Source organism: Chiloscyllium plagiosum, unplaced genomic scaffold (genome assembly GCF_037043375.1).
Source record: "Chiloscyllium plagiosum isolate Xiang-an unplaced genomic scaffold, Cpla_swu_hap1 HiC_scaffold_1, whole genome shotgun sequence".
NCBI lineage: Eukaryota > Metazoa > Chordata > Chondrichthyes > Orectolobiformes > Hemiscylliidae > Chiloscyllium > Chiloscyllium plagiosum.
In genome coordinates this window covers 79,443,797-79,458,137 of record NW_028270139.1, presented here as the reverse complement: position 1 = coordinate 79,458,137, position 14,341 = coordinate 79,443,797, and the positions used below count along the sequence as shown (strand labels likewise).

The window sequence follows — 14,341 nt, the reverse complement described above, 5'->3', positions numbered from 1 at the left end:
TGCCCACTCACCGCACAATGGCTGGTGAAGAGGTGATGCTTTACCTAACAACATGTGCTTCAATTAAAAAAACAGTTCCTGAGGTATTCTGACCTATTGCACCATCCAGTTCACATTTATTGCCATAAGTTCATGTGTGCAGGAAAGAGTCACAGAGTCTTTCCAATCAAGTTCTATTTTAAATGAATTTAAGGCACAATTGAATGTTAAATAGTTCAGCAAATTTATTGGAATATTTGGTGTAATTGTGAAAAAAAATATGGAAAATTAAACAAAGGTATTCAACAAGAAGGTATTGAAATACAATGAGCTGATAAAGGATCTGGCACAGATAGACTGGAAACACTTTACGGTTGTGTTGCTGGACTTTTAATCACAGATTCACCAGGATGTTGCCTGGCTTGAAAAGTCTCAGTTATGAGGAGAGACTGGATAGACTGGTTTGTTTTCCTTGGAGCAGAGGAGGTTGTGGGGGAATCTGATTGAAGTATACAACATTATGAGAGGCATTGATAAAGTGGATCCTGTGAATCGCTTTCCCATGCCAGATGCCTAAAAGACCAGTGGGTAGATACTTAAGTAAAGGAGCAAGTGATTTTGAGAGGATCTGAGAAAGAGTGATTTTTGATCCAGAGCATGAAAGAAATATGGAATGTACTGTTTATCAAGATGTGGAGGCAGGTACTCTCACCAAATTTAAGAAGCACCTGGATGAGCACTTAAAATGCCAGGGCATAGTAGGTTATGGACCAAGTTCAGGTGAATGGGATTAGAATTGTTTGTGTTTGTTAATTGGCACAGACATAGTGGGTCAAAGGGTCTGTTTCTATACTGTAGGGATCTATGAGAATCATACACAATGATTGCTGCAAAAGAGAATATGTTTTCCTTTGCAATTCTCTCTACTGCTAGCTTCTTGGACAGGTTTGTAAAAGTATGCCCGGATGTAGATATCTTCAGTGAAGAAGATACTAAAGGTAGCTGGGTAACTTTCCATTCAATCAGGATCTGATGTAACATTCTGACCCTGATCAGCGTATCTGAGTCAATATCTCAGATTTATGTATAGTTATTGCCCTATGTGTGTTGACGTTATGCATATTGCATTCATATTTCTGACTGACTGAACATATGACGCTGGTACCATTGCACTGAGAGTCTGACTAATGGCGGTGTAGGTACCTTTACACCGGAATATCACACATTGTGATGGTATGTTACTGTCTGAAAGGTACTCTGAATGTCTAGTCTATAATCTCTGCAATAACATAACAAAGAACAAAGAGAAAGAAAATTTATAGCCCAGGAACAGGCCCTTCAGCCCTCCAAGCCTGTGCCGATCCAAATCCACTGTCTAAACCTATTGCCCAATTCCTAAGGATTTGCATCCCTCTGCTCCATACCTACTCATGCATTTGTCCAGATGAATCTAACGTGCCTGCCTCTACTACCTCTGCTGGCAATGCATTCCAGGCACCTACCACCCTCTGTGTAAAGTACTTGCCGCGTGTATCCCCCTTAAACTTTTCACCTCTCACCTTGAACGCGTGATCTCTTGTTATCGAATCCCTCACCCTGGGAAAAAGTCTTATCTTTACCCATCCTGTCTATACCCTTCATGATTTTGTAGACATCAGTCAGATCCCCCCCAAACTCCATTTTTCTAATGAAAACAATCTTAGCCCGCTTAATCTCTCTTCATAGCTAGCACCTTCCATACCAGGCGACATCCTCGTAAACCTTCTCTGCACCCTCTCCAAAGTGTCCACATCCTTTTGGTAATGTGGTGACCAGAACTCTAAACAGTATTCTAAATGCGGCCAAACCAAAGTCTTGTACAGCTTTAACATGACCTGCCAGCTCTTATACTCAATACCCCGTCCGATGGAAGCAAGCATACCATATGCCTCTTGACCAATCTATCCACCTGTGCAGCCATCTACAAGGTACAATGGACCTGAACTCCCAGATATGGGACTCTGAACTCTCTGCTCATCAACTTTTCCCAAGGCTCTTCCGTTTACAGTATAGTTTGGTCTAGAATTAGACCTCCAAAAATGCATCACCTCGCTTTTGCCCGGCTTGAACTTCATCTGTCACTTCTAGCCCAATTCTCCAGCCTTTCTATATTCTCCTGTATTCTTTGACAGTCTCCTATGCTCCTATGCTATCTATCAATCTTCATGTCACCGGCAAACTTACTGACTAGACCACCAATGCCCTCTTCCAGATCACTATGTATATCTCAAACAACATTGGCCCCAGAACTGATCCCTGTGGAACACCACTGGTCACCTTTCTCCATTTCAAGAAACTCCCTTCAACTACTACTCTCTGTCTCCTGTTGCTGAACTAATTCTTTATCCACCTCGCGAGAACACACTACACACATGTGACTTCATTTTCTCCATTAGTTTACCATGGGGAACCTCATCAAACGCTTTATTAAAGTCCATGTATATGACATCTACAGCCCTTCCTTCTTCTATCAACTTGGTCACTTCCTCAAAGAACTCTATTAAGTTGGTAAGGCATGATCTCCCCCGCACAAAACCATGTTGCCTTTCACTGCTAAGCCCATTCTTTTCCAAATATAAATAGATTCTATCCCTTCTCCAGTAACTTTCCCATCACTGACATCAGGCTCACTGGTCTGGAATATCCCTACTACTCTTCTTGTACAGGGGAACAACATGAGCAACCCTCCAGTCCTCCGGCACTTCACCTGTGTTTAAGGATGCTACAAAGATATCTGTCAGGCCCCCAGCTATCTGCTATCTCGTCTCCCTTAGCAACCTGGGATAGATCCCATCCAGTCCTGGGGATTTGTCCACCTTAATATCCTTTAGCCTACCCAACACATCTTCTCTCCTTACGTCAACATGATTTGAGGGAGATTTACTGACGTCATCTTCCTTTTAGGTTGACGTCTATAAAAACTGTTTTCTCCAGCGTGGTAGAGGAAAACCATGAGGCAGTCCAACAAGATGAGGTTCTTGACTTGTAGTTTACTCTGTGATAACAACTAGGTAAAAGTTGCATTGGGATGAGGATGTTGTTACTAAAATTATGATAATATCTCTATCATAGGCCTGTGTCATTTTAGAATTAGAGCCATTTTGTCTTTTCTCACCCAATTCCTTATAACATTATCAAATAGAACACAGTTCAAAGCACTCTCCTGCACTAAATCTTTTAGAAATATTACTTTGTGAAACATACAAAAAATGTAGAAAACCTAAAGGAGGATAGTAGCAAACATGAAAAAGATACAGAGTGGTGAAATAGATATGCGACAGCATAGATGAAATTTAATGCAGAGAAATATGGTGATGCATTTAAGAAAGAAAAAGATGTAGAGGAACATACAAAGGAAATAGTTACATTTTAAAGAGGGGACATATTTACAAAAAGGCTTTAAGGTGTATGTTTAGAAATCCAGTGGTGGCATCAAGCAAAATCATGATAACATTTGCAAATTACTTGGAAACCTCAACATCCTGCCTCCATATCTGCTGCTATACCCTTTCCCTGTCACTTCTATTTGCTCTACTGAGTGCTTTGTGAATATGGGAACATTAGAAGCTCAGTTCTGCACTTTGGTTCTAAAACATAATCTATCACGTTTTGTAATTATTCCTGTATATAACAAAAAATAGCAGTTTTATTGAAATAAATGTGAATTAAAAGATAGGAAATATTACAGTGTTTTCCTTGGGTTATGTAAAATCCTCAAGGATAATGCTATATTTTCTGGTTCAGGTGACCAATATTGCTTCGATTTTATTTTACAATGTGCAGATGAATTATTTAAATGCCCAATGTCCTTCATCTTTACTTTTTGTGCAGTCACCCATATATGCTAACTTAAGAAGCTGATTTGTGCACAGACCATGTGAGCATCTTGGGATTGCTGTGCAAAGCATTGCTGATGACTGTCATCCATTCTGGTCAGGACTTATACAACCATGTCTATCAATTTATCGAATCATTTTTGGATGATTCACAAAATAATAACATGATTTGATCTTTGCAAATAAACTAGTGCTTCTTGGGGATAGTTGTTTACTGTAGTTAGTTTTTTTAAAACATTTTTCAAAATGCAGCTCTTTATTATGTCTTTGTTCAATAAGTTTGCTATTTCATTATTGTTGGTGAATTGGTTTCTCATAAGATACTTAACTATTCTCAGGTAAGAATAGCAGTGTTTTCTTTCTATACATACACAATCAATCAGCATATTCTTGGGTAATTACTGATAAGGTTGTGAGAATTGTAGTACTTATGAACAAAGTTTATTAATATTCTTCATTGCTAGACTGAGCTATTTAACTTCTTTAACTTTCGTATTTATGTAGCTAATTTGTTTCACAATATTGTGAATTTAGAGTGAATTAAACAGAAGTACTAGAATGTATGTAAATGTGTGTGAGTGTTGTGGTCAATTTTGTGCTGTGGTTGTTATCTTGAGTGACTGTGTTTAAATAATTCAAACCTGGTTTCATTCAGCTCTTTACCAACTGGACTGAAAACAGAATTATACTGTGCATAGTCATTGTACTACCAATTCTCCGAGTAAATGGACCACAATCATATAGGCTCCTGAGTGACAAGATCTGTGCTGAAAATGTTGCTAGAAAAGCACAGCAGGTCAGGCAGCATCCAAGGGGCAGGAGAATCGACGTTTTGGGCATGAGCCCTTCTTCAGGAATGAGGAAAGTGTGCCAAGCAGGCTGAGATAAAAGGTAGGGAGGAGGGACTTGGGGGAGGGGCGTTGGAAATGCGATAGGTGGAAGGAGGTTAAGGTGAGGGTGATAGGCCGGAGTGGGGGTGGGGGCAGAGAGGTCAGAAAGAAGATTGCAGATTAGGAAGGTGGTGTTGAGTTCAAGGGTTGGGACTGAGACAAGGTGGGGGGAGGGGCAATGAGGAAACTGGAGAAATCTGAGTTCATCCCTTGTGGTTGGAGGGTTCCCAGGCGGAAGATGAGGCGCTCTTCCTCCAGCCGTCGTGTTGCTATGGTCTGGCAATGGAGGAGTCCAAGGACCTGCATGTCCTTGGTGGAGTGGGAGGGGGAGTTGAAGTGTTGAGCCGCGGGCTAGTTGCGTTGGTTGGTCCGGGTGTCCCAGAGGTGTTCTCTGAAATGTTCCGCAAGTAGGCGGCCTGTCTCCCCAATATAGAGGAGGCCACATCGGGTGCAGCGGATGCAGTAAATGATGTGTTTGGAGGTGCAGGTGAATTTGTGGCAGATATGGAAGGATCCCTTGGGGCCTTGGAGGGAAGTAAAGGGGGAGGTGTGGGCACAAGTTTTGCATTTCTTGCGGTTGCAGGGGAAGGTGCCGGGAGTGGAGGTTGGGTTGGTGGGGGGTGTGGACCTGACGAGGGAGTCACGGAGGGAGTGGTCTTTTCGGAACACTGATAGGGGAGGGGAGGGAAATATATCCCTTGTGGTGGGGTCCGTTTGGAGGTTGAAATGACGATGGATGATACGATGTATATGGAGGTTGGTGGGGTGGTAGGTGAGGACCAGTGGGGTTCTGTCCTGGTGGCGATTGGAGGGGCGGGGCTCAAGGGCGGAGGAGCGGGAAGTGGAGGAGATGCGGTGGCAAAAGTCCTGATATGTGCCAGTATCTAAAACCTCTCATGTCAATCTCCAATCCAATTCCAGAATGCTTCTGCATTTTGATGTCGCACATAAGGCTGCATCAGCAACTATCACTGTAATGCCATATCAAGGATACTGTGCACTCAGGTACATGCACACAGACCATGGACTGGCTCAGGCTGCGTCTCCATGCTCTTTACTCACTGTCATAGTACTCACTTGCTTTGAGTCTACCTGAATTCTCACAGCATCCCTGATTTACCTTCCTTCTGCCGTACCTTTTTATACATTGCTCCCTTAGTCAGAGATACTAGGGTCATATTCCTTCTGTATTGCCATGTCATAGTTGCCAGGAAGCTTCAGTCAAGTTAAAGAGAATAGCCTTCACTCAGGGATGCTGGCACTGTAAGTCAAAGTACCCTTGAATACCTGTCCAGGACATTAAACCGTGTCAGTCAGCCACTTAGAGTGGTCAGAAACACAATGCTGTCTATGCATGAGGTGAAGAGCTGAATGTTGGGCAGCACCCCTGTCCCCCCCTTCCCCCCCATGTCTTCCCCAGTTCTTCCTCTAATTTTCTTACTAACTGCACAGTCCTCCAATGCCCATGCGTGGAACCACTTCTGGAACCAGAAGACAATATGGCATGTTATGGACCAGGTCAGACCCTCTCAAAATATTTTAACAAGGTAGCCGCAACCCTAACTTTTTATTGTTGTAAAGGTAGATGTGAAGTGCTGTGTTCCATACGCGATGTGACTGGTCAACTACTCGACATTAAGAAAAACACAAATTATTTAAACACTATAGTTAAACTACAAATAAATGACATGGCAGGATGACCAGTGTAACCAGACGTGTTGTATCTTCTTGTTGTGGTCTGTTGACGATATACTGGTCTGGATACACTGGTCACCCTGCCTTATATCCATCCTAGATATAACAAAGACATGCACGGGAATTCCTGGAGACCTGGCACTCAACCCAAAACTTCATTAACAAACATGTAGAGTTAGACTCCATATGCAAACCACTGAGAAGCAAAACCAGAAATGACACTACCTGCCTCAGCAAACTGGGACAGATAAATAGCAAGCAGGACAGAACACTAACACTTCACTGGAGGCGCACAGATGATGCTACCTAGTATGGTGATGAAACATCTGCAAACAAACTTACCAGCTCAGCAAACATGTCAACAACCACAAAGAAACAAGTACAAGAGGGCACAACTTTAAAGTGATGTGCAAAAGAAGTACGGGTGATGTGTGACAAGAAATAATTTTCACTCAGTGAGTAACTAGGGTCTGGATTGCATTGCCTGGAAGTGTGGTCGAGGTAGATTCGCTTGAGGCATGCAAGAGAGCATTGGATGATTATTTGGATAGGTATATTGCCCAAGACTATGGGGACAAAGCAGGAGATTACTAGATAATGATGCTATGTAGCCATGTTGGGCTGAATGGTCTCCATAATAATTCTGTGAATTGTTTGAAAGTGAATGTTTCAATATTTTTTAAAAATTTACTCAGTGTTTATAGATTTGATCTGGAATTTTCATTACTTGTATCTTTTTCTAGATGTTGGAAAATTGAAGATATTTTTGTTAAATACAATATTCTTGCCATCAGTGTTTAATCATCTATTTCAAATAAAAACTTTGGAGATAAGATTTTTGAAGATTGCCTTCATTAAAGTTTAACTTGAGGGAAGTTTCATTAGCCAATATTGTGCTTCTCCACGGTTTGGTATATACGAAAGTGAGTTTTCAACGAATTATTTGAATCCATCTGAATTGGATGCAACATTCTTTGGCAAAGATGAAACAGCAAGGTCAGACAGCTGCATTCTGCTCAGAATAAAGATCTATCTTCTTTCTTGCATAGTGCTTCCCTGAATTAAAATTGCATAGTTGTTCTGTGCGATGAGTTGAAGACATGATATAGGCATTGCAAACTGAATATACTTATTTTTTGTCGAACCATCAGTGTGTGGTAATCCCTGCCACCGGTCTCAAGCTAACATCCCAAAAGATAAGCTGATTTCACCTGCTTATAAGCAGATAACTGTTGGAATGCTTCCACATAAATCCTATAAAATTGGTTTTTGCTGGATTGATCTTACAGAGTACCTTGAATTACCTTGATCCAGTTGCAAGTTATAAAACTCTACAAAGGAAGTGTGGAAAGTGAATCATTCATATTATATTATGGATAGGATTCATAATTTGTATATAATTGAAAGTTTGCCAGTTTACTCACATTTTGACAGCACATAAATGGAAATACATAATCGAATTGCAAACTGAATGAAGGCCTTGGTGGTATTATTTGAGTGGAAAGAATTGGTCAGGGAAATGGTAAAATAGAAAATGAAGCAACTGTGTGAAACGGTACAAGAAAAGACTTCCATTTATATAGCACCTTTTACCAGTACCAGACATCCTGAAGTGCTTCATAGCCAACAAAGTATTTTTGAAGTGTAGGGACTGATATAATGTCAGAAACACGACAGCTAATTTGTACTCTGACAAATCACAGGCTCTCACTTCAGCAATATGATTTTTTTTCATGCTGTTGAGAATAAATTATAATTATTAGTCAAGATACTGGATAAAAACTTGCCTGCTCTTTTTCATAATAGAGGCATATGATCTTTTATATCCATCTGCGAGAGCAGAGGAGCCCTCAGTTTATCATCTCATCTGAACAATTGGTACCTCTGATAGTCCTTTTTTAGAAACGTTAATGTAAACTGCTATGCTGTCTTGAATTTCAATGTCTGCGATTGAAAAATGAGGAACTAAGAATTATCTGCCTTTGGAGCTGAGAGAAAAGCAATTATCAGCCTCTGTGAACAGTGAGTTGGCTGATAGGACAAGGATTATTAATTAATTTGCAATAGCCTTCCTTAAAAATAAAAAAATCTCTTCAAGGTACTCCTGGAGCTTTGGTAATTTTAATTCTGTTTTAGGCAGACAGCAGTAGTTGCAAGAAGCTTTTGGATCTGAGCCTAATGGAGAAAATATGGCCTATTCTTATGCTTATTTGGCTGACAGTCTATTGTTCAGTTCTAATGACATGATATTAAAGCTGTTTGAAAGTCACTGTACATTTAGGGAAGAATTGTGAGCATGATGTTATGTAAAATTAATTAATGCATCTGGTAAATTGCACAACAAGTCAAGTTAGAGGTTCAGGAGATATCATAACCTTAATTTTAAATGTCTGTTATTTTTAACTCCAAGTGAAACACAAAAAAATAGGCGTGTTATAGCAAAAGTTAAAGTGATTTTACTTTCTCTTGTAGTTATCAGTTAATGAAGTACTTGCCATAAAATGTGGGTTCTTTTCTATCTTGTCTAATTCCAGGTTCTAATGCTGTGGAGGCCCAGTGCAGAAAGTTTGAAGTGAAAGCACAGGATGGCAAGAAGTTACTGTTTTCTGCAGATGAAAGTGAAATTGCCATTGGCGTTGACAAACTGCGCGTGACAGGTAACACTCATTAAACATTAAACACTCTTTTGTAATTCATCTATTTATCTTTCATAGAATTGCACATGAAAGATGGAACAATTGTACTGTTTAGCTATGCAATGTAACATTCTGCACTAATGTGGAGCCAAAAATGATAGAATGATCGAGAACACTAAAATTGATAAGAAGTATTCAAGGCCATAAGTAGGATAAAGATCATATGGTGCAGAATTGGTCATGCCTTTAATAATATTATTCATAAGTGATTTGTTTTTACTTTGGTTTTGTATGAGGCAGTGAGCCACCTGCTTTAACTGTAATCAGATATTTCTGGAATAAACATCAGAGAAAAGTCTATATTGACTCTCTGTTGTCATCATTATGAGAGATACAGTTAGGATTACATTAAATGCTACTAACAACATACCAAATTATGGTACAATCTCATGCCACCTTCTATAGTGAAACAGTACCTGACCTACTTTTGTAGTACCCTTCTTTGTATACTCAAATCTGAACGCGTATCGTGGCCAAGGGAAAAAAAAATTGTGCTAAGCTGTTGAAATCCACTATCACAAAATCCTGGATCTGAGAATGTAACATCTTGAGAATCATATGGTTGAATTGATCTTTTGACACAAAACCCAATGTCATTTTAAACTATAATCCATTTATTGAGGGAACTTTCTTTTCTGACATTTGTAATGAAAGTGTGCAACTAAGTATAATGGAATTTCAGGTTTTGTTCAGAATAGTAAAGAATAGAAATTTTTCCCATTATATAAACAGTATATGTCTGAATTATAAAACCCTACATCTCTTTGTCTTGCACTTTTATGTGTTTACACAGTTCTATGTTGAAGGCAAAGCAATTTTAGGATATAGATTATTCAGATAGCTCTTTGTGTGTGATTCCGATACTGTAATCATGCATCACCCCAGGTGTATTGCAAAGTTCTTCCTATCTCATTCAGTAGAACATTGTGAAAGCCTTACTTGCTACATTCCAATTCCACTTTGTAGAAATGCTCTAAGAGTGCCATCTGGTGTATTTCTCAGTGTCTTCTCAAATACAAGGCTAAATGAGTATTCAAAATAATATATTATTCCTTGTGCTTTCTATTGACAGGCAACTGTGTGCACCTATGTGTAATGTGTAATATTTATCCTATTCTGAAGCTGTACGGTGTGGCTTTGGCATGAAAGCTTTATTGCTGTATAAATGCAACATTTTGTTAAGCTATACCATTCCATTTACAAACCTTGATTTTCAGATGTCTGACCTCTGTGTCATGACTTCTGCCTAAATCCTTTTTAAACAACATTACAAAGTACAGTTATAAAGGTACCTGGTTGATCTCACAGCGAAAAAAAACAGTAAGTGGTAGGAAAGATATTCATATGAGCGAAACCTCTCTCAGGAAACACATAAGCTTTGCCATGCATCATGTATCTGGCACACTACTCTATGTAAGCCTCTACAAGATTTGACATTATTCTTTGAATGGTCTCTTTTGCTGATATTATTCCAAAGGCTAACCTGTTAAAACAGAATCTTCTAAATAGTATTATCTCAGTTGTGAGAAGCTTGGATTCCTCATCTAATGATATTTGTCAAAATGTGTTCTAATTGTGACCATTTTAGATAATATTGAGCTCTTCCCTAATGATGCTCAATTCTCATCACTAATACCATAGGATGGACTTCTCCTTTCACAGCGTGGTTATGAGAGACAACATATATTGCTATTGAACCATTTGTTCTGGATTTAAACATGGTGAGTATCAAATTAAAGGGTGAAATACTCCTTGGCTGACCACTGATCACTTCCTTCACCTTTGGAAATAAAGCACATGGAACCATTTTCTCACTGCATGTAAGCATATCAATCTCGCTGCTTGTCTTTAGTGCTCTGTCATAGACAGTAGATAATTTTAGAAATTCTGTTCTGAAGTTTCCCAAACAACTTTTAACACTTTTTAAACTCACAGCATGGAAGAAATAGAGTCAATTCCAAACACCTTTCTGCTTCAGTGTGAACAAGTCTGATCATAGATTTTGATCAGTACTTCAATCATTATATCCTCTCTGTGCTTTTAATTATCTGCCACTTCTCCCAGAACCTTCAGCTCTACTCCCCTTGTTCTTGCAGCTTTTTGCAAAATGGTTGAAAAAAAATCTCTTGTATATGGTTCAACATCTGAAAGAATTGCAACTGCTACTTCAGTATCTAATTTATGTTGTGTCCTGCGCCCTCCTTTCAGGATATCTGCACTGTAATAATTCACACATATTTCTTACACTTACTTCCAGAATTTCTCCTAAGAAATGTACATTAGATTTTGTGAATCCTCTACTGCTTTGAATGTTGATGACTTTAACTTCACTGGTTCAGTTTGGAATTTGTGTTTTTCTCTTTCCATTTCTCAACTCTGTCTTTGTCTCTCTCAACTCTGTCTTTATCTCTCTCACTCTCTGTCACTCTCCCTCCCTTTGTCTCCCTCCTTTTTCTCTCTCTTTCTCTTTCTTTCTCTTTCTCTAACTCTTTCTGTTTGACTCTTTTTTTTCTCTCTGTCTCATATGACAACTGATCATTCCTGCCACCTAATCTCAGTTTGTGTAGTTAATGGAACTGTGTTCACAAGGATCCAGGCTTCTGCATAGATCTGAAAATGCATTATTCATTACTCCAACAACTATTCTGCTGTAAATCAGCTCCTCTTTTAGATTACCATACTTAAGGTTTTTCATTAATTAGTACAAATCATCAACAACTTTCCCCATGTCTCAGGGTACAAGTGTCAAATTTGCACATTTCACAGTGGCCTACTTGCTGAGAATGTAATATATCTTCAATTCCCAATAACTATTGATGTACTTGGCTTTACCCTGTTCGAACTGCAGGGTAACTAAAATGTAATTCATAGTTCCATTGCATATCAACTTGTTCACAGTCTAGCTTCACGGTGTGGCAAGATGCAGTGTAAAAACAAACAAATCTCTTGGACCACTGTGACCATGCCTAAACCTGATTAACGCTGCAATTTTCTGGAAACTTTGTACTGGATGGAGAGATTTTCCATTGTAGTTTATTCTGAGTTGTTTTCTTTCCGAAGAGGTGATTAAAAATTTGCTTTTGAAGTTCAAGCTTGTCAAAATTGCAGGAGTTACTTGATTTTTAAAAGTTTTTTCAACACTACACGGTTATTTCTAAGTTGGAGCAATTGCCAGTAAATTCTAGCTTTAAGAGTTTTTAAGTGGGTCTGAATGCTGCCACCTTTCCAACTTATGTGTGTTTTTTTAAATTGCAAATTAACCAAAAGCAATAATTTTATTTTTGTATCACTGTGCTTTTACTCTATGTAGATCTTACATGGATGGCAGAAGTGCATATCTTAACTAACATGGGAGTCAAAGGGTGGGTTGGAATGCAGGCTTGTAGCCACAATCAGATCAGCCATGGTCTTATTGCATGATGGAGCAGGATAGGAGGCCAAATGGCTCCAAATCTTCATATATATGACAGCAGATGTACTGAAAGGACAATAACATAACCAAAAGGTGTCAAGTTGAATTGTATTGTGAAAACTCAACGACACACAAAAAAAGATCTTTGATCTAGGTATATAAAAAGCATTTAAAGCCTATGCCAAACAAATCTTGCATTCAATTATCTTATTTCCATAAGATATTTTAGGAGTGCAACAATCAGAATTGTATCTCTGTACAGAGTACACCAGGAGACACTTGGGGATTAATATCATAAAGCTTTGCTGTCATAAGGAGATTTGTCAGTCAACAGAAATGGAAATATGCTACCATAAAGTAAAATGATTGTTCATCCGATTATTTGATTAATAGGTGCATTTTTAATTGAAGTAGATTCTTGGATTGAATATTCAGATTTCCACATGTGTAAGATCAGCAGTGTGATGAAATATGGCCCACTTGCCTGGATGAGTGCAACTGCAGCTCCAACAACACGCAAAAAGCTTGATTCCATCCAAGACAAGGCAGCCCACTTTATTGTTACCTCATCCAGAGACATCCACTCCTTCCAACACTCAACACTCAATAGCCACAATTCATACTAAATCACCAAATCTCCTCGAGCGCACTTTCAAAACCCACGGCCAGTTTCATCTAGAAGGAAAAGGGTATCATAAGTAGGTTCCCCTGCCAGCCAGTCACCATCCTGACTTGGAAATATATTGCCATTCCTCCAGTGTTGTTGGGTCAAAATCTTGCAGCTCCCTCCCTAAGGGGATTGTGCGTCTACCTGTAGCACATGGACTGCAGAGGTTCAGCATACTGCCACCTTCTCAAGAACAACTAGGGACAGGCAATAAATGCTGGCCCAGCCAGAACCATCCACATTCCAAGAATAAAAACAAAGATGGCAATGAAAAAGCACAACTTCAGCCATAGCATCACTTAACCCAATGTCATTCCTAGCACGGTGAGTTTTACCAGCACAGGAAGAGGACGGTGCTGAGATCCAAGCTGATCTATTACAAACCGAAGTAACATAGTTAAAAAGTGAACAGAGGCAGATGCACAGCAAGGATCCATTCATGGTCACTTCAGAAAACCATGTAAGCCCCAAAAAAGCTAGTAGAGCACAGAAGAGAAATTGGCCATTGACACACAGTCAATGTCCACAAAGTTGGTATGGAGATTGAGCAGGGATTGTTGGTTTACTGTGCTGTACAGCTGTAAGATGAGGTGATAAGGCCATCAAACGTTATTGGGAGGCCACTTGCATACTAGGAAGGTAGTCATGGGCAGTGTGGACGTAACTGTCAGCTTTTAGATCCAGGAGCAATGAGGAGCAACATTCACCTTTGGAAGGCCACAGCCTTAGGTATCAAGACAACAGTGGAAAGGGATTATGGACGTAGACAAGGAGATTGTACTTTCAAAATAGGATCAACTATGAATTCCATCCACAGAAGAGCTTCCACTCCCTCCGTGTTTGCTCACACAGCACATGAAGAATGTTCTAAATACATGTATTCACTTCCATAACTGCTGAAATGACTTTGTTATCCCCTGTCATTCCATGCTCTTCACTATAAGTCCTGAAAAGAATGTGGACGAATATTCCTTGAAGAGATGGTCACTCATTCATCTAATAGAGCTGCAGAGAATGACAAAACGATGATGCAACAAAAACTGCGAACTCACGAGGATACCAAACAAGTTATTAAGCCTGTGAAATTACAGTTCCGGTACTTGAACTGAATAGATGGCATCATTTAA

At 39.4% G+C, this 14,341-nt stretch overlaps 1 protein-coding gene across 3 annotated transcripts in view; it reads left to right on the top strand.

The window, feature by feature from the left end:
- The window catches only part of sgcz (sarcoglycan zeta), a 979,662-nt gene that overhangs the window by 873,952 nt on the left and 91,369 nt on the right, over positions 1-14,341 (top strand). For all 3 annotated transcript variants that reach the window (XM_087988397.1, XM_043690307.2, XM_043690318.2), the window contains exon 5: positions 8,974-9,096. In XM_087988397.1, the coding sequence (XP_087844523.1) occupies positions 8,974-9,096 (123 nt within the window). The remainder of the gene's footprint in view (positions 1-8,973; positions 9,097-14,341) is intronic.